Here is an 18,903-nt window from a genome sequence, read left to right as displayed (position 1 = left end):
CTGAGGAATATGAAAGGGTGGAACTAATCAGCTCATCTACAAAAGGTTACAAAAAACTGCATCACCCATGAGCCACTGATAAACACAATGGCCCATAACCTCTTTTCGGGTCCCCGAAAATCGCTGGACCGCTGCACATGCGCTGCGTGACAACCCGGAAGCACGAAGTTCGAACCCCCGGCCCGCGTTTTATTTTACAAGCTTGAACTGATGCGCTGTGCTGGACCTGTTCCATTAAAAATCGTTGGTCACCTTGCCCGATGTTAGATAAGTTTTTACACCTTTTTATTTGCACTTTTATTTCTGGGTCCAGAGTCATTGAGCAGAGACAGGAAACATCGGGAGCCATTTGTTTGGTAGGTTTAATGTTTTACATAATTGTTGTTTAGTGTTTATGGATATGTTTAAAATGCTAATAAAATTAAAGGAAGATATATATATATTTTTTTAACCTTGGCACTAGATGTTATTGTATTAAAGGAGCAATAAGGAATAGAATGCAGTGATCACTCGCTAACGTGTATGATTGTTCACTTAAGATACTGCGTGTTACTAGTCATGGGTTCTGAGAGTCTTTGTGTGGCTGATGAGCCCGATCCACAGCAGCATCTTCAATCACTCACTTGGCAGGAGTTTCAAAAAGGTGGGATCGGTCCTTGGATGCTAGGTCATGGGTATTTCTTTCTCAGACTCTTTCTTCGGGCCTCCCCTTGCCGTTGGGTGTCTCAAAGAATTGTGTCCCTTCAATCACGAGGTTCCTCCAAGTAGGTCTCTTCTGAGCAAAGGTCTCCCAGGCATTGACATCTATGTTCCATTTCTTTAGGTAAGCCTTCAAGGTGTCTTTGAAGAGCTTTATTTGTCTTCCTTGTTTTCGGGATCCTTCCTTGAGCTAGGTGAAAAAGAATTGCTTTGGTAGTCGGGACTCTGACATCCTAAACATATGGGTGACCCAGCGGAGTTGGTTTCGGGGGATCATGGCCTCGATACTGCCGTTAGTGACTCCTTCAAGGACACTAATGTTAGCACACCTGTCCTCCCAGCTGATTCAGATCTAAAGTACATTTGGATGTTGCAATGTATTTTAAACTGGGTTGTTTAAGAGTCTCCCTGATGTAATGTTCATCCTTACAAGCCTCAGTGATTTATTTCAAATGCTTTAACAAAGTTTAATGCCTTAGTTGACATATGCAAGCCTCCTGTAAGCTAATGTGAACTATCACTCTGACAGGTATTGCAGAATCCAGTGCAGATTCAAAATCTGTAGTCATGCTTCACCTCCGCTGGGGCATCACGCTTATAGCTTTGCTTCTTAAAGTCCCTGAACTTCTTTTTGAGGCGTTGAGGTACAGATAGGGATCATGCGAGAAGAGCCAGGTATCATCTCCGCCAGGTGACGCAAGGATCACCTGGCAGCTGTTGCTTTCTGACAAAGCCTATAATGTGGCAAAGAGTAGTGGGAAGTCAGAAGATTGGGAAGGCTACAAAAACAAACAGAGGATAACAAAGAGAGAAATAAGGAAAGAGAGGATCAAATATGAAGGTAGACTAGCCAGTAACATTAGGAATGATAGTAAAAGTTTCTTTAAATACATTAAAAACAAACGGGAGGCAAAAGTTGACATTGGGCCGCTCCAAAATGACGCTGGTAATTTTGTGACGGGAGACAAGGAAATAGCTGAGGAACTAAATAAGTACTTTGCGTCAGTCTTCACAGTAGAAGACATGAGTAATATCCCACCAATTCCGGAGAGTCAGGGGGCAGAGTTGAATATGGTAGCCATCATAAAGGAGAAAGTGCTAGAGAAACTAAGAGGTCTAAAAATTGATAAATCTCCGGGCCCAGATGGACTACATCCTAGAGTTCTAAAGGAGATAGCTGAAGAAATAGTGGAGGTGTTAGTTATGATCTTTCAAAAGTCACTGGAGTCCGGGAAAGTCCCAGAGGATTGGAAAATCGCTGTTGTAACCCCCCTGTTCAAGAAGGGAACAAGGAAAAAGATGGAAAATTATAGGCCAATTAGCCTAACCTTGGTTGTTGGCAAGATTCTAGAATCCATTGTTAAGGATGAGATTTCTAAATTCTTGGAAGTGCAGGGTCAGATTAGGACAAGTCAGCATGGATTTAGTAAGGGGAGGTCGTGCCTGACAAACCTGTTAGAGTTCTTTGAAGAGATAACAAATAGGTTAGACCAAGGAGAGCCAATGGATGTTATCTATCTTGACTTCCAAAAGGCCTTTGATAAGGTGCCTCACGGGAGACTGCTGAGCAAAATAAGGGCCCATGGTATTCGAGGCAAGGTACTAACATGGATTGACGCAAGGTACTAACATGGATTGACGATTGGCTGTCAGGCAGAAGGCAGAGAGTTGGGAAAAAGGTTCTTTTTCGGAATGGCAACCGGTGACGAGTGGTGTCCCGCAGGGTTCAGTGTTGGGGCCACAGCTGTTCTCTTTATATATTAACGATCTAGATGACGGGACTGGGGGCATTCTGGCTAAGTTTGCCGATGATACAAAGATAGGTGGAGGGGCAGGTAGTGTGGAGGAGGTGGGGAGGCTGCAGAAAGATTTAGACAGTTTAGGAGAGTGGTCCAAGAAATGGCTGATGAAATTCAACGTGGGCAAGTGCGAGGTCTTGCACTTTGGAAAAAAGAATAGAGGCATGGACTATTTTCTAAACGGTGACAAAATTCATAATGCTGAAGTGCAAAGGGACTTGGGAGTCCTAGTCCAGGATTCTCTAAAGGTAAACTTGCAGGTTGAGTCCGTAATTAAGAAAGCAAATGCAATGTTGTCATTTATCTCAAGAGGCTTGGAATATAAAAGCAGGGATGTACTTCTGAAGCTTTATAAAGCATTAGTTAGGCCCCATTTAGAATACTGTGAGCAATTTTGGGCCCCACACCTCAGGAAGGACATACTGGCACTGGAGCAGGTCCAGCGGAGATTCACACGGATGATCCCAGGAATGGTAGGCCTAACATACGATGAACGTCTGAGGATCCTGGGATTATATTCATTGGAGTTTAGGAGGTTGAGGGGAGATCTAATAGAAACTTACAAGATAATGAATGGCTTAGATAGGGTGGATGTAGGGAAGTTGTTTCCATTAGCAGGGGAGACTAGGACCCGGGGGCACAGCCTTAGAATAAAAGGGAGTCACTTTAGAACAGAGATGAGGAGAAATTTCTTCAGCCAGAGAGTGGTGGGTCTGTGGAATTCATTGCCACAGAGGGCGGTGGAGGCCGGGACGTTGAGTGTCTTTAAGACAGAAGTTGATAAATTCTTGATTTCTCGAGGAATTAAGGGCTATGGAGAGAGAACGGGTAAATGGAGTTGAAATCAGCCATGATTGAATGGCGGAGTGGACTCGATGGGCCGAATGGCCTTACTTCCGCTCCTATGTCTTATGGTCTTATGGTCTTATTCAGCTTGCAAAATTAACAATTGATATGTCAATCCACCGCCCCCCCCCTTCACTTCCCTCCCCTTTAAAAATAGACAGAACCGTTGTGTTTATGTAGAAACATATTTTATTGACCATTGTTTCGAAGTGAGAAAATGTATTTTATTGCAAGAAATTTGTAGTAGTTTTATGTCATTTTACAGGTGATAAAGTATAACATTAAGTTAAATGTTTTAAAAAATAAATTTAGAGTACCCAATTCTGTTTTTTTTCCAATTAAGGGGCAATTTAGCATGACCAATCCACCAGCTTGCACATCATTGGGTTTTGGGGGTGAAACCCATGCAGATTTGGGGAGAATGTGCAAACTCTACACGGACAGTGATCCGAGGCTGGGACCGAACCTGGGTCCTCAGCGCTGTAGACATTAAGTTGAATGTTAACTGGTTTCAAAATTGTGTGTTAATGACATTACTTTTGTTAACAAATGTTTTGCATTAAACTTTACAAGCTTCTACAATTGTCTTACTGAAACATCTGAACACAATATTTAATTATGAGATAATTATAAATAAGATAAATTGAAGTAAACAAGGCTGGTTAGCACTGCTGCCTCACAAAATCAGCAGCCTGTTTTCAATTCGGACCTTGGGTGACAGTGTGGTGTTTGTACCTGTTCTTGGGACTACAGAAGAGAAGCATAGAATATACCTACAGTACAGGAAGAGGCCATTCGGCCCATCACGTCTGCACCAACCCTTTGAAAGAGCACCCTACCTATCCCCACTCCCCTGCTCTATCACTGAAACCTCACCTGTACATCCCTGGGCACTAGGGGGCAATTTAGCTTGGCCAATCCACCTAACCTGCACATCATTAAACTGTGCACCGGGTTCACCGGCTTTCTCCCATAGACATGAGGAGAAAGTGGAAACTCCATACGGACAGTCATCCAGGGCCGGAACTGAACCCGGGTCACTTGCGCTGTAGGTAGCAATGCTAACCACTGTGCTGCTGCCATTTTCTCCGGGTGCTTCGGTTTCTGCCCACAGTCCAAAGATGTGCAGGTTAGGTGGATTGGCCATGCTAAATTGCCCTTTAGTGTCCTAAGATGGGCAGGTTAGGTGAGGTTATGGGGTTACGGTGGGGGTGTGGTCTTGGGTAAGGTGCTCTTTCTGCACTGCAGTGATTCTACGATCCCATAAACACAAATCAAAAAGTATCAGATGTTGCAAGGACGGTGACAGCAAAAAACCCTGGGGCACTTTTAAAACCCGAGGACCATAATTAAATTAAAACATACAAACACTTAAGCATGCCTCATGTAAAGTAATACAATAATGGTATAGATTTAAATAGTTTCACAGATTGTAAAAAATAACCAAATCTATGTTCACATAAATAATCACCTTTAATCATAAAAGAAAAAGAAAAAGAAAAAATTACTTTAAAAGAACCAATAACAACAGCAATGCCTGTATCAAAGAAAGAGCAAAAATAAATGTTTTGGAAAAACTTCTGCATACCTTTAAAACACTTGTTGTCTTCAATATATATCTGCAGTTTAAATGCCTGCCCTCAACGGGCACTCCCAACCTGGCCCCGTCATAAGGGGGAGAGGCTGCACTCCTCCTGCGCCGTGCTGGAGCCTACGCAGACTGTCGCGCTGAAGGCCGGAAGCAGCCGCAACAAGGTTCGCCATGATATCAGAGCACAGGTAAATGTGCATTTTCCATTTCAGAATCGGCAGCCCATGGCTTTCTGCCGCTAGCCGGAAGTTACGGGCAAATGTATTTCAAATGTTTTGACTCAAGAGCACCTTAAGGTCATCTGTTTGGGACAATGGAACGCACCTTAAGTGTCTCTGGCTTAAGGATTCATTACAATGATGAGATGGTAGCCATGATGTGGAGATGCCAGCGTTGGACTAGGGTGTGCACAGCAGGAAGTCTTACAACACCAGGTTAAAGTCAAACAGGTTTGTTTGGAATCACTAGCTTTCGGAGCGCAGCTCCTTCATCAGGTGAGTGTCCTTCACTCACTCCTGTTAGACTTTAACCTGGTGTTGTAAGACTTCTTACAATGATCTGAGAGCCATGCATTTGGGGTGAAGATGCACTAGATACACATACATACATAGATACAATTAACTCTAAGCTCACCTTCATGCCATACGCCATCATAGCTTGAATACCTATCAATACTCTTTATTGGTGCTTGGTCAAAATCTTGAAACTCTCTACTCAAAAGCACTGTGGAAGTACTGTCATCAGACAGACTGCAGCATTTCAAGATGGAAGCTCACCACCAACTCCTCAATGGCAATTAGGGATGGGCAACGAATGTTGACCTCACCAGCAATGCCCATATCCCCCCAAAAAGTTAAAGAATATAATGATATATACATAAGCCTCTCTCTTACAGACACACCAAAATTATTGTACATCAGTTAGAAAATATGGCATTTAAAACATTTAAAAAAAATTATTGTCACAAGTAGGCTTACATTAACACTGCAATGAAGTTACTGTGAAAAGCCGCTAGTCGCCACATTCCGGCGCCTGTTCGGGTACACTGAGGGAGGCAAGTGGTGCAGACTGGTTGACAATACTTCAGTATGGAGTCCATTCCTAAATTAATTAACTAATTAGCCTGCTATAAAGTAATTAATTTATTTTTCAATATTTCACTTACAATTGCTTGGTGAATTAGCCATGGAATGAATGCAGCATCACAGAGAGATGTAAAAATCTGTTATACATTAAACACTAGGAAGAATACTGGCAGGATACAGCACATCTTAAATGTATAATATTCTATAACATAATAGTGGTGCTTGTCAAATGCCAGATTTTGCAGAAATCCCCTTCCAAAAAAAAAAATTTAACTCAGATACAAAAAATCTACCCGAGGCAGAGCAATTTTCAGTTTTTATATACAAGCCTCGTTCCTTGTAAAATATGCAAACTATACCTTAGACGACACAAAGTCTGTTCTTACTTTGCAACCCCTTCTGCTGACAAATCAGTTTAGGTTTGAATCAAATACCCCCTGGGTAGCAATCTATACTTCAATTGCTGGTTTTGTTTGAAGATAGTTTGCGAGCAACTGGACATTGAGTGACTGCAGAAAACTTTCTAAATGTTTGCTTGACTCATAGCACACACAGCTGAAGGTTGCACATTCATGCCCCACTCCAGGATTCAAACCTCTACAACACCGAGGGAATGTTGTATTGCCCAGAGGTGTTGTTTTTTGGATGGGATTTTAAATCAAAGGACCCCATCTTTCACAAATGGGGCCGTTTGCTTATTATTCAGTGCTCAGCTCCAGTCACAACTCTTCTGATAACGTGGTGGTACGTGAAAACCTACAGCAGAATATTGATAAGATTCCAGTAACGGGTTAACATTTTTACCATCAATGCTAGTTTCCATTGAGAAAAAGCCCTGTCGCCAGCCCTAAACGGCATCATCACATAATCACCCACCATCAACATCTTGGGAATTATGACTGACCAGAAATTTCTCTGGACCAGCTATATCAACATATTGGTTACAGGAGCAGGTCAGAGGTTATGTACTTTGCATTGAACGGCTGAACCCTCAAAGGACATCTATAATTAATAATCTCAAGTCAGGAGTCACGAGGATATTCATTATTTAGCTGCAAGAATGCACCCACAACATCCAAGAAGCTTGACACTATCTATAACAAAGCAATCTACTGTAACTGTCCCTATCCTAATGAACTGCATATCTTTACAACCAGTGCATTGTAGTTTAGTATATACTACCTACTGGATACAAAGCAGAAAGTCATCAATATCCCTTCAATAGCATTTCAGAATCCTTTGGTTTCTACCAACAAGAAGAGTAGCAATGTGACAGAAACATGTATGGATCCTCTTGTTTAAACCTGGTTTCGTCTGTGCATTCCCTTTATTTCCTGTAATTTTGGCTTTTATAACTTTTGTATCTGGATGATTACTGAAACCCCCTGGCAAGTTGTGCTCCATGGTCTGGCCTCAGGAAACCCCCAGTGAGATGTGCAGCTTGGTTTGGCCTCAGTGATGATGTTTTGATGGACTTGGCTGGCAGCCAATAAGCTGTTTTCAATCCTTCAGTCTTAGCTAACAAACAATGCTAATTGGGGTTGTCCTTTCCAGAATGTTCTGCACAGACAGGCAGACCTCATTCTGAGCGAAGTTTTGTTTTGGACAGAGCTGAAGGCGGCTTTGAATTTTCTCTCTACCTGAAAGGAGGGGTAAATCTCTCTCTACAGTCAGATTGACCTTCAAGGAAGTTCAGTCCAGAATCAGCTACAGGCAGGCCAGTGGTTTAAAGAATCCTTTTAAAATATAACATGGGGAACTCTGTTCTTTAAAAAAAAATTCCAATTCAGGAACAATTTAGCGTGGCCAATCCACCTACCCTGCACATCTTTGGGTTGTGGGGGTGAGACCCAAGCATACATGGGGAGAATGTGCAAAGTCCACACGGTGACTCGGGGCCGTGATCGAACCCAGGTCCTTAGCGCCATGAGGCAGCAGTGTTAACCACTGCGCTGCCCCTGGGGAACCCTGTTCCTATCGTGGAAAGGCTGTTACACATTCTGGGGAAGTTGGAAATGAATGAAAATGACACAGACCTGGAGCTGTTCTTTTGATTGAAGGCTCAGGTTCATAAAAGTGAAAGTAACTCCCCAGAGGATGTCTTACAGCTTGAGAGTTTTGATTGAATGGACATGCCAGAAGATCCAAACCAACTGGTGGTTTCAACACTCCGCGTCCTGGGAAAATAGCTGGCTACAACAACTTTGATATCAGCAACAAGGACACTCTTCTCTCTTTTTTCCACTTTAATCCCTACATTTTCCCCCTTTCCCCTGTATGTGTCTGTCTTGTGTGTGTTTGGTTAGAGGGTGGAACGGTAAAAGGGGGGAGATTAGCTGGCCGATACTCTATGTCATCTCATGTCTTTCTATTTATGTTACAAATAAAGTTTTTTTTGTGTTTCACTGACAAATCTGGTGCCTGTAAATCATTTGAGCATCAAGGGTCAAAGATCTCAGAAACTATATGCAAATTATTGGTTAATTCACTTGTGTTGGGACTCTGAGGCCTGTGTGGCTGGACGTGACCACTCACTAGCCCAGGGTGTCATAACACTATCATCTTCAACTAAGTCATACCCCAGCTCAAGTTGTAAGTATACCATCAGCTCTTCATTGTCACTAGATCAAATGGATCAAAATTCTGCAGTCGCCGACCTAGCAATATTGCGAGAGTCCTATCACCACAATGATTGCAGTGGTTTCAAGGGATGATGGTGGTCTGTATTCCAAGAACAAATAAAGAAAACATGATTTCAACTTTCATTGCAAAACAAATGAAAGAGGATGGGAACAACTCAATTTCCAACAAGTGGAACAAAAAGCAAACCATATTTTCCTGTTTCTTGCTCCACTGCTGAGATAATTCTCAGTATCCTTTTATTCCAACCAAGTGACATTTGGACAGTTAAACATATTGTTTGCAAAAACAGAGAGGCAGGATCTGATATCAGGAACTCACTTGAACTGTGTGGGGACACAACTTGTCACAGATGCATGCAACGTGGCATTCCACTTTAGAATTTAGTAGAAACTCCGAACACCATTAAACAAAAATCCACCATTAAGCAGCTACAATCTGAAGTCAGCCTAATTCCTGGAAATAATTTCAAGGTAACATCACTGATTATTACACACTAAATTGAAGACAAGTTATGGGGAGGCAGTGGCATAGTGATATTGTCGCTGGACTAGCAATCCAGAGAACCAGAGCCAGGGCAGATGGCGGAATTTGAATTTTTTTTAAAAATCTGGAATTAAAAGTCTGATGACCACCATGGCACCATTGTTGATTGTTGTAAAAACCCATCTGTTTCACTAATGTCCTTTTGGGGAAGGAAATCTGTCTTCCTTACCTGTCCGACATGTGACTCCAGACCTGCAGTAATGTGGATGATTCTTAAATGCCCTTGGGGATGGGTAACTAATGCTGGCCCGGCCAGCAACGCCCACATCCCATAACGAATAAAGAAAAAAAAACATTAAATAGGTGTGCCAAATGATGCTTTGTTCCAAGATGAGATAGTAAAACACCATGAGATTTTAATCAAAGTTTGCAATGGACAAATTGTAAATGGTTAATTTCAGATTAAAAGTAGCGCAGAAAACATTATAAACCCTAACTGGGTATCAGACTTACAGGTCTCGGTACTGATCAAATGCTTTGTTGGCTTCAACTTCCAGTTTCCGCAAGCGGGCTGATGGCATAGCACCATCTTCCAGATGAGGATCATATTTATTACTCCAAGGCGACCTACGAAAGAAAGAAGCACAGTAATCAGAAACAGTGGACATTACAAAGACTCTTGCGAGCACTTAAGTTTACTTCAGAAAAAAAAGCTGTGTACTATCCAACAAATCCACAATTGTTTGCTTGCATAAAAAGTTTTGGAGCAGGCTGTTTAGTTTCATAGCTATCTACTATTAGGACAGAAGGGGATGGGTGGAAGTTTGACTAACAATTGCATTTGGATAACTCCAAAAGCTTTTCTGTGTCATCTGTAACTGCAAGCACAACTGTATAATAATAATAATAATCTTTATGGTCACAAGTAAGCTTACATTAAATGAAGTTACTGTGAAAAACCCCTAGTTGCCACATTCGGCACCTGTTCGGGTACACCGAGGGAGAATTCAGAATGTCCAATTCACCTAACAGCTCCTCTTTTGGGACTTGCGGGAGGAAACAGGGGCACCCGGAGGAAACCCACGCAGACTCGGAGAACGTACAGACTCCACACAGACAGTGACCTATGCCGGGAATCGAAGCTAGGACCCTGGAACCGTGAAGCAACAGTGCTACCCATTGTGCTAACGTGCTGCCCGCACCAGGAGTAGCATGATCAGAATCAACCTTTTACAGGTGCTTTTAGGGCCTGTTTCCTCCTCATGTTAATAGATAAACCTGGAGATTGACCCAGTGAGTCACCCGAACAAACATTTTCTGATTGGGGATCTGAAGTGACACATCACCAACAGACTGCTTGATGAAAGACAAATGTCAGAATTTCTCATATTAGGCTAGTTTGTATTTGTTTCTTTAAGGATTTTGTGCTTTCCTCATCTATGCAATGTTCCTCTAATTTGGTTTTCTAGGATGTATACGTGACAGAAATAGAATTTCATTTCTTGTTAGGTTATGGATATCGCATGTCTTCAAAATGGATCCAAGAGCTTTCCTGATGGTTGCTCAGAAAAGCTCACCTTATTCACCACAAATAGATTGTTTGATCTAGGGATTTATTCTTTACAAACCCCTTCCCAAGTATATTTTATTCTTTCAAGGGACATGAGCAACGCTGGCTGGCCAGGATTTTTATTGTTTACACCTAATTGACCCCGAGAAGGTGGTGGTGAGCTACTTTCTTGAACTGCTGCAGTCATGTCATGTAGGTGCACCCACAGTGCTGTTAGGGGGGAGTTCCATGTGACAGGGAAGGGACGGTAATATAGTTCCAAATCAGGATGGTGCATGGCTTGGAGGAAAAGTTCCAGATGATGATGTTTCCATGGATCTGCTGCCCTTGCCCTTCCAGGTGATTACGGTTGCGTTTGAAAGCTGCAGTCAAAGAAGCCTTGGTGAGTACAAGGAAGCAGGTAAAAATGCATTTTCCAATTATAGATAATGCTAAATTAAGCAGACTAATACAAATCATTATTTCACTGGGTAGTAACAGTATAAGAATTTTGTTGACGCAGTGGTTAGCATTGCTGCCTCATGGCGCCGAGGTCCCAGGTTCGATCCCGGCTCTGGGTCACTGTCCGTGTGGAGTTTGCACATTCTCTCCGTGTGGAGTTTGCACATTCTCCCAGTGTTTGCGTGGGTTTCGCCCCCACAACCTAAAGATGTGCAGGATAGGTGGATTGGCCACGTTAAATTGCGTCTTAATTGGAAAAAATGAATTGAGTACTCTAAATTTTTTTTTTTTTTTTAAACTGTATAAGAATTTTGATAGCACGACTTATTTAAATAAATTGCTTGAACCTCCAAGGGAAAATAGCCTCATACCCAACAATTATCTAATGCTTGGTCACTATTCAGCAAACTGGTTGGCGAAGTATAGAGTTCTTTTTTTTTTAAATTTAGAGTACCCAATTCATTTTGTTTTTCAATTAAGGGGCAATTTAGCGTGGCCAATTCACCTACCCTGCACATCTTGGGTTGTGGGGGCGAAACCCACGCAAACACGGGGAGAATGTGCAAATTCCACACGGACAGTGACCCAGAGCCAGGATCGAACCTGGGACCTCGGCGCCATGAGGCAACAGGGCTAATCCACTGTGCCACCGTGCTGCCCTAAAGCATAGAGTTCTGAGAGTAGCAATTTGCGGTTGGCACAAGTGCATGGCAAATTGATTATTTTAAAAACCATTTTATGTTTTGAAGCTAGCCCATGGTAGCAATTCACAGCTAAAGTCACAATGAGGATTTTAAACAAACACATCAATGTGAAAATCATCTGAAAATGAATGTTTTATGCATGTGATGTTCTGATTGTGGTTTATGATATCCCATCTATGGTTTTACTTCTGTTTATAATTTCATTTGGCCTACACAAAGTAATCTGGTATTGTGAATATTTTCAGGTTTCTAACGAAGTTGCTTTTATGATAAATGATTTATCATGATTGGAGTTGCACATTATTTCTTACAATAAGTCTAGCACATGGCTTTAAGGTTCTATTTTATTTGTGCATCTTCTATCCTCTTTTTACACTGCCGTAGTCTACAATTAGTCTATTCAAAGTCTTCATTTTAATAATTTAATCATGCCCTTTCGCCTTTTTTCTTGAATGCAATACCTTCATCCTCAACATAGCTTGAAAATAAAGTAGACAATCACTTTGTTGCAGTGCCCTAAACAGTTCTAATGCCCCCTGTTTCTCTGGCCATGCTCTCTGCGTTTGCGGAGTTCAGCCACAGAGGGGGGAGAGAGGCCCTATACTTAGGGCTGCTCTTCAGGCATCTGGGGCAGTTTATTTTGTGGGGCCGGGTTAGTGCCCGGGGTTTGTTTCTTGTTTCACTGGGGAGAGAGAGAGAGAGAGAGAGGGGGGAGGGGTGGGGTGGTATTCTTTGGGGGTTGCAAAGGAAGTTAAATTGGGCTTTTCATGGGAAGAGAGGGGCCCGAATAACGAGGCAACAGGACGATCGGAGACACAAGGCGGAAGGGTCCGGGGTCAGCTGACTCACGGAAGCGTAATGGAGGGAGAGTTAGTGTTAAGATGGTGTTTGACTTGGGGGATTGGGATCGTGGGGTTGCTGGGGGGGGGGGGGGGGATACTGCTTTGCTGACAGAAGAGGAGCCAACTTTGGGGAACAGTTGGAGAGTCGGGGGGGGGGCCTCCAGTTGGAGGGCTCGAGTAAGCGGGGGACGCGGGCTCGTGGCTGGCCGAAAAAGGGGCTAGTCGGCAGGGGGGGGTTAACCCCCCATCCAGGCTGATCACGTGGAATGTGAGGGGTCTGAATGGGCCGGTCAAGAGGGCTTGCGTGTTCTCGCACCTAAAGGGGTTAAAGGCAGACTTGGCATGCTACAGGAGACGCATCTAAAACTCGCAGATCAAACAAGATTGAGAAAGGGGTGGGTGGGCCAGGTGTTCCATTCGGGGCTGGATTCAAAGACCAGAGGGGTAGCAATTCTGGTCAGTAAACGGGTGGCGTTCGAGACAGGGAGTATTGTGGCTGATAAAGGGGCCTGGTACATAATGGAGAGTGGGAAGCTGCAGGGGACCCGGGTGGTGCCAGTGAATGTCTACGCCCCGAACTGGGATGACGTGGAATTCATAAGACGCATGCTGGGTAAAATTCCGGACGTAGACTCTCACAATTTGATCATGAGGGGTGACTTCAACACAGTCATTGACCCTGTATTGGAACGGTCAAAGTCCAGATCAGAAAAGCGATCAGCAGCGGCTAAGGAACTGAGGGGTTTCATGGAACAGGTGGGGGGGGCGTAGACCCATGGAGGTTCGCTCGGCTGAGGGCAAAGGGTTCTCTTTTTTTCTCCCACGTCCACAAAGTTTATTCTCGTATAGATTTTTTTGTTGTGAGCAGGGCGTTAATCCCAAGGGTGGAGGGGACGGAATACTCGGCCATTGCAGTCTCTGACCATGCTCTGCACTGGGTGGACTTGCGACTTGGTGAAGAGAGAGGGCAGCGCGGATGTGGGACTGCTAGCGGATGACGAGGTTTGTGGGCAGATAAATAGGAACATCCAAAACATCTTGGAAACAAACAATACAGGAGAGGTAACAGCGACTACGATTTGGGAGGCTCTGAAAGCAGTTATTAGAGGGAGTTAATTTCTATCAGATCCCATAGGGAGAAGAAAGAAAGAGCGGAGAGAGAGAGGCTAGTAGAGGAGTAGACAGGAGTTACGCGGAGACCCCCGAGACGGGCTACTGAAGGAGCGCCGGAGACTGCAGGTGGAGTTTGATCTGCTGACCACAGGGAAAGCGGTAGCACAGCTGAGGAAGGCAAATGGGGCAGTCTATGAGTATGGGGAGAAAGCGAGTGGAATGCTGGCGCACCAACTTCGTAGGTGAGAGGCGGCCAGGGAAATTGGGGGAGTTAGGGATGAGGAAGGTAACATGGTCTTGGGCCCAGAGGAGGTGAACAAAGTCTTTAAGGAGTTTTATGGTAAACTGTACGAGTAAGAACCCCTGGCAGGAGTGGAAGGGATGAAGCAATTCATGGACCAATTGAGGTTTCCACAGGTGGAAGAGGATCTGGTGGAGGGACTGGGCACCCCGATAGAGTTGGAGGAGATTGTTAAGGGCCTAGGGAGTCTGCAGTCGGGCAAGGCCCCGGAGCCGGACGGCTATCCTATAGAATTCGACAAGAAATTTTCGGAACGGTTGAGTCCACTCCTGCAAAGGACCTTTAACGAGGCTAAAGCGAGACGGACCCTCCCCCCAACAATGTCACAGGCCTCTATCTCACTCATTCTCAAACGGGAGAAAGATCCGCTACAATGTGGGTCCTACAGACCGCTATCGCACTTGAACGTAGATGCCAAATTGCTGGCCACGATTTTGGCCACTAAAATAGAGAACTGTGTCCCAGGGGTGATAGGGGAGGATCAGACAGCTTCGTTAAGGGCAGGCAACTGAACTCCAATGTACGGAGGCTCCTAAACATTATGATGCCCTCAGAAGGAAGGGAGGCAAAAGTAGTGGCTGCAATGGATGCAGAGAAAGCCTTTGACCGGGTGGAATGGGGGTACCTGTGGGAAACGCTAAGAAGGTTTGGATTCAGTGAGGGATTCATAGGGTGGGTCAAACGGCTTTATCAGGCCCCTGTAGCAAGTGTATGAACGAACAGGGTGAGGTGAGGTTGGAGTATTTTAGGCTTCACCGGGGGACGAGGCAGGGATTGCCCCTCTCCCCGTTACTATTTGCCCTTGCAATATAGCCGTTGACCATAGCGCGCTGAGGGCTTCAAAGAACTGGCAGGGGTTGGTTCGGGATTGGGGCGGGGGGGGTGGGGAGCATCGGGTCTCGCTCTACATGGATGATCTGCTCCTGTATATTTTGGACCCACTAGATGGGATGGGGAAGATCATGCAGATTCTGAGGGATTTTGGTAACTTTTCGGGGTACAAGTTAAACGAGAGGAAAAGCAAGATGTTCGTGATCCAAGCTAAAGGGCAGGAGAAGTGACTGGGAGAGCTTCCGCTTAAGATGGTAGAGAAGAGCTTTCAGTACCTAGGCATACAGGTGGCTCGAAACTGGGATGCCCTCCAGAAGCTTAACTTATCCCGGCTGGTAGAGCAGATGGAGGGGGACCTTAAACGGTGGGACATGCTCCCGCTTTCTCTAGCGGGGAGGGTGCAGTCCGTTAAGATGACGGTCCTCTCCAGATTTTTGTTCATCTTCCAGTGCCTTCCCATCTTCATCCCTAAGTCCTTCTTTAAGCGGGTGAACAAGATCATTTCAGGATTTGTATGGGCAAATAAGACCCCTCAAGTAAAGAGACTGTATCTAGAGCGTGGTCGGGGGCGGGGGGTGGCTGGTGCTGCCGAATTTTTGCAGTTACTATTGGGCGGCTAATATAGCCATGATTAGGAAATGGGTATTGGGGGAGGGGTCGACGTGGGAGCGGTTAGAGGCAGACTCATGCAAAGGCACCAGCGAAGGGGTGCCTTTCTCGCCGGCGCGGTACTCCTCAAGTCCGGTGGTGGCGGCGGCACTAAGGATCTGGGGTCAGTGGAGAAGGCACAGGGAGGTGGAAGGAGCCTCAGTTTGGACCCCGATACGCAACAATCACAGATTTGTCCCGGGCAAGATAGACGGAGGGTTTCAAAGCTGGCATAGGGCAGGTATTAAAAGGATGGGGGACCTGTTCATAGTCGGGACTTTTCCCAGCTTGAAGGCGCTGGAGGAGAAATTTAATCTGCCCCCTGGAAATGCCTTCAGATACCTTCAGGTTTGCGCCTTCCTAAAAAAACAGGTGGTGACATTTCCGATGCTACCCCCGCGTAGGATACAGGATAGGGTGGTCTCTGGCACCTGGGTTGGGGAGGGGAAGGTGTCGGATATTTACCAAGAACTACAGGAGGGGAGGGAGGGTGAATGTTCATGCACTGCATATTCTTGTTTTTTTTCCCCTCTTTATATAATGTTAACGTTCACCTTGTTTTGTTAAATGTTGTTAATGGTTGTGTAAAAATTTTGTTTTGATAAAATTCTGAATAAACATAATTTTTTAAAAAACAATTCTAATGCCTTCTCTTAAGCCCAGCCTGACAATGTACCATGGGTGGTCCTACTTAATAAATGCTAGCATTATTTCCTTAGACTTAAATATTACACAGGCCTGGTTGCACATCCCAACATTTTATTATTTGCCTTTACAACTACTGTCATACATTTTAAGAAACATCGAACCTTTAGTCACTCGTGATTTTCAATCTTGAAACTTTAGATATGAGGATATTTTCATTTTTGAGAAATAGACTCATATAGGCATCGACATTATTACGAACAGGACGAGGGTGTATCGCTGTCTAACTATAATATTTCCCCCAAAAAAATTCTGCTGCAGCAAATCTTCAATTTGTAGATAATACTTAATTAGCATTCATTGAAAACACTTAAGATGAGACTTTATTTCTTTAGAATTATTGTAGACAGATTAAAAAAACACAAATGATTAAAAAGTTGTGTTGTAAAAACTGGCCGACTTCTTCCATATTTACATGGCTGAATGCTTGTTTATTTATATGGTCATACTATAAAGAAGAAAAAGAACACAAAATATTAAATACAGATGTATCAACTGCAGTGACTGAAAGGTTTGCACAGCAGGCAAAAACACACAAGCATAAGTTGAAGACTCTAGTAAACTTAACACATTAGAGTCCACGGCAACAGGAATACTGCTGGCTATCATTTTTTTCTTTTGACATCTAAGAAATATACAAAGTGAAGTTACAATTGAAGAAATGAGAGCTGTTTCAGGGACCTAAGACTACAATGTAGGCCACCGTCTATGGTACTTTAAGTATTGAAATTTGTTTGAAAAATTATGCAACACCATGAACATGGTGAGCAGGTTTGCAGTAAGGTCGACACCTTCCATATGCTCTGAAACTGGAGATTTCCTTGTCAAAGGCTCACAATCAGTTTGCCTTTGATTTATCCATCACCAAGTTCCTCAATTACGGTAGCACATTGGTTAGTACTGTTTCTTCACAGCGCCAGGGTCCCAGGTTCAATCCCGACTTGGGTCACTCTGTACGGAGTCTGCACGTTCTCCCCGTGTCTGTGTGGGTTTCCTCCGGGTGCTCCGGTTTCCTCCCACAAGTCCCGAAAGACGTGCTGTTAGGTGAATTGGACATTCTGAATTCTTCCTCCGTGTACCCCAACAGACTCCAGAATGTGGCTAGGTGCTTTTCACAGTAACTTCATTGAAGTGTTAATGTAAGCCCACTTGTGACAATAAAGATAATTTTTTAAAAAAATAATGCATCCAAACAGCCCCACCCGTATTCAAGTTTGCAACATATTGCATAAATGCGAGAGTGCTAGAAATCGTCTCCTTCTACCCTTTGGCTGCCAATGTCTTAACTTGAAGTATTACAAACTTACTCAAGCAAGTTAGGATCCATTTTTGCATTTGGTAAATCGTAAATAAAACAAGATGTAAATATGCTTACAAATGCACAACTTCAGGCTCTTTAGCCTTTCCCAAACAGAACTCAGCTACATGCTCGCCTCGATGTCAGGAAATTTCAGGTTCAGACTCCACTCCCAGGTTTGATCAGAAATTCCAGTACAAGACCATGGGAATACTACCTAGTCAGAGTTGCTGTCCATAAGATGGTAGGTTAAGTAGGAGGTACCTATTTTTGGTGAGCCTTCAAGCCCAATGCCGCTGTTTGAAGAGCAGTGGGAGATCTTTTGAAGTCCTGGGCAACATTTCTCTCTCAACAAACACCAAAACATTGACTGGTCATTCATCTCATCATTATTAGAGGACTGCTGCCGTTTGTCGACATGACAGTCAATGCACTTACTTCATGGTTTATGAACTGCTGTGAGAGGTTTTTGAAAGGCCCAAACTACAAGCTTTAGATTTCTCTAGTGTGTAACATGGCTTGTTAGTGTTACTCAGAGAACAAATCTAGTCGCTGGCTAAAAAGTTTTGAAAAAATTATTAATTTTGAATTCTTACATTCCTTCCTCTCCCCCCCCCAAATATCCATTGCTTAGATATTGTAAAGAATGGCTGACATCATATTGGTACAACAAATTTTAAACTGCCAAGTGGGAGACATGAGGGATAGGAGTGTGCCGGGGTTTTAAACCACCATGACATGTGCAACAAGTAAATAAGTCAATGTGGTGACAAATGTGGAGTGTTGATTTCTTGGGAAGTAGACACTCATCAAAAGCACTTTAAAGATATTCCCATTAATTTTTTTTTTTAACCAAAAGTACAGCTCTAAGCAATAGACTTGGCAGGGGCAGAGGGGAGGAATGGCAACAGAGTTGAGGCTTAGCCACCTGCTTGGTGTGAATCTATGGAACAACACTGCTAGAAGGGTAGAACAAAATAGCAGCTGCCCTCTCCCTGGAGAATGCTGTGTGGTACAGCAGACTTAAAAACTGAAATAAAATTGCTTTCATTAAATTCAAGTTTTACATTTTAGAATTTCCAAACAAATACACACTTTTCCTTTGAAAATTGTGACTCCGACTGAAGCCATTTGGTAAACATTAGTGCTTCCATATACCACAAATTGCAGTGAGCATTAAAATTTATAGACACTAAATTCTGGCAAATGTTCTTTTAGATTAAGACCATGCAATCTTCAGAGTCCCAGCATATTATGTAAGCATATGGTGCACATTGCAATTTGCAAACTACATCAAGAGCTATA

At 43.6% G+C, this 18,903-nt stretch overlaps 1 protein-coding gene across 2 annotated transcripts in view; it reads right to left on the bottom strand.

The window, feature by feature from the left end:
• capzb (capping actin protein of muscle Z-line subunit beta) overlaps window positions 1–18,903 on the bottom strand; it is a 218,120-nt gene that overhangs the window by 40,824 nt on the left and 158,393 nt on the right. For both annotated transcript variants that reach the window (XM_072478261.1, XM_072478262.1), the window contains exon 4: window positions 9,660–9,773. In XM_072478261.1, the coding sequence (XP_072334362.1) occupies window positions 9,660–9,773 (114 nt within the window). The remainder of the gene's footprint in view (window positions 1–9,659; window positions 9,774–18,903) is intronic.

The sequence above is a fragment of the Scyliorhinus torazame genome, chromosome 16, assembly GCF_047496885.1.
Source record: "Scyliorhinus torazame isolate Kashiwa2021f chromosome 16, sScyTor2.1, whole genome shotgun sequence".
Lineage (NCBI taxonomy): Eukaryota > Metazoa > Chordata > Chondrichthyes > Carcharhiniformes > Scyliorhinidae > Scyliorhinus > Scyliorhinus torazame.
The sequence above is the reverse complement of the archived record's forward strand: the minus strand, read 5'-3'. Positions and strand labels throughout refer to the sequence as shown.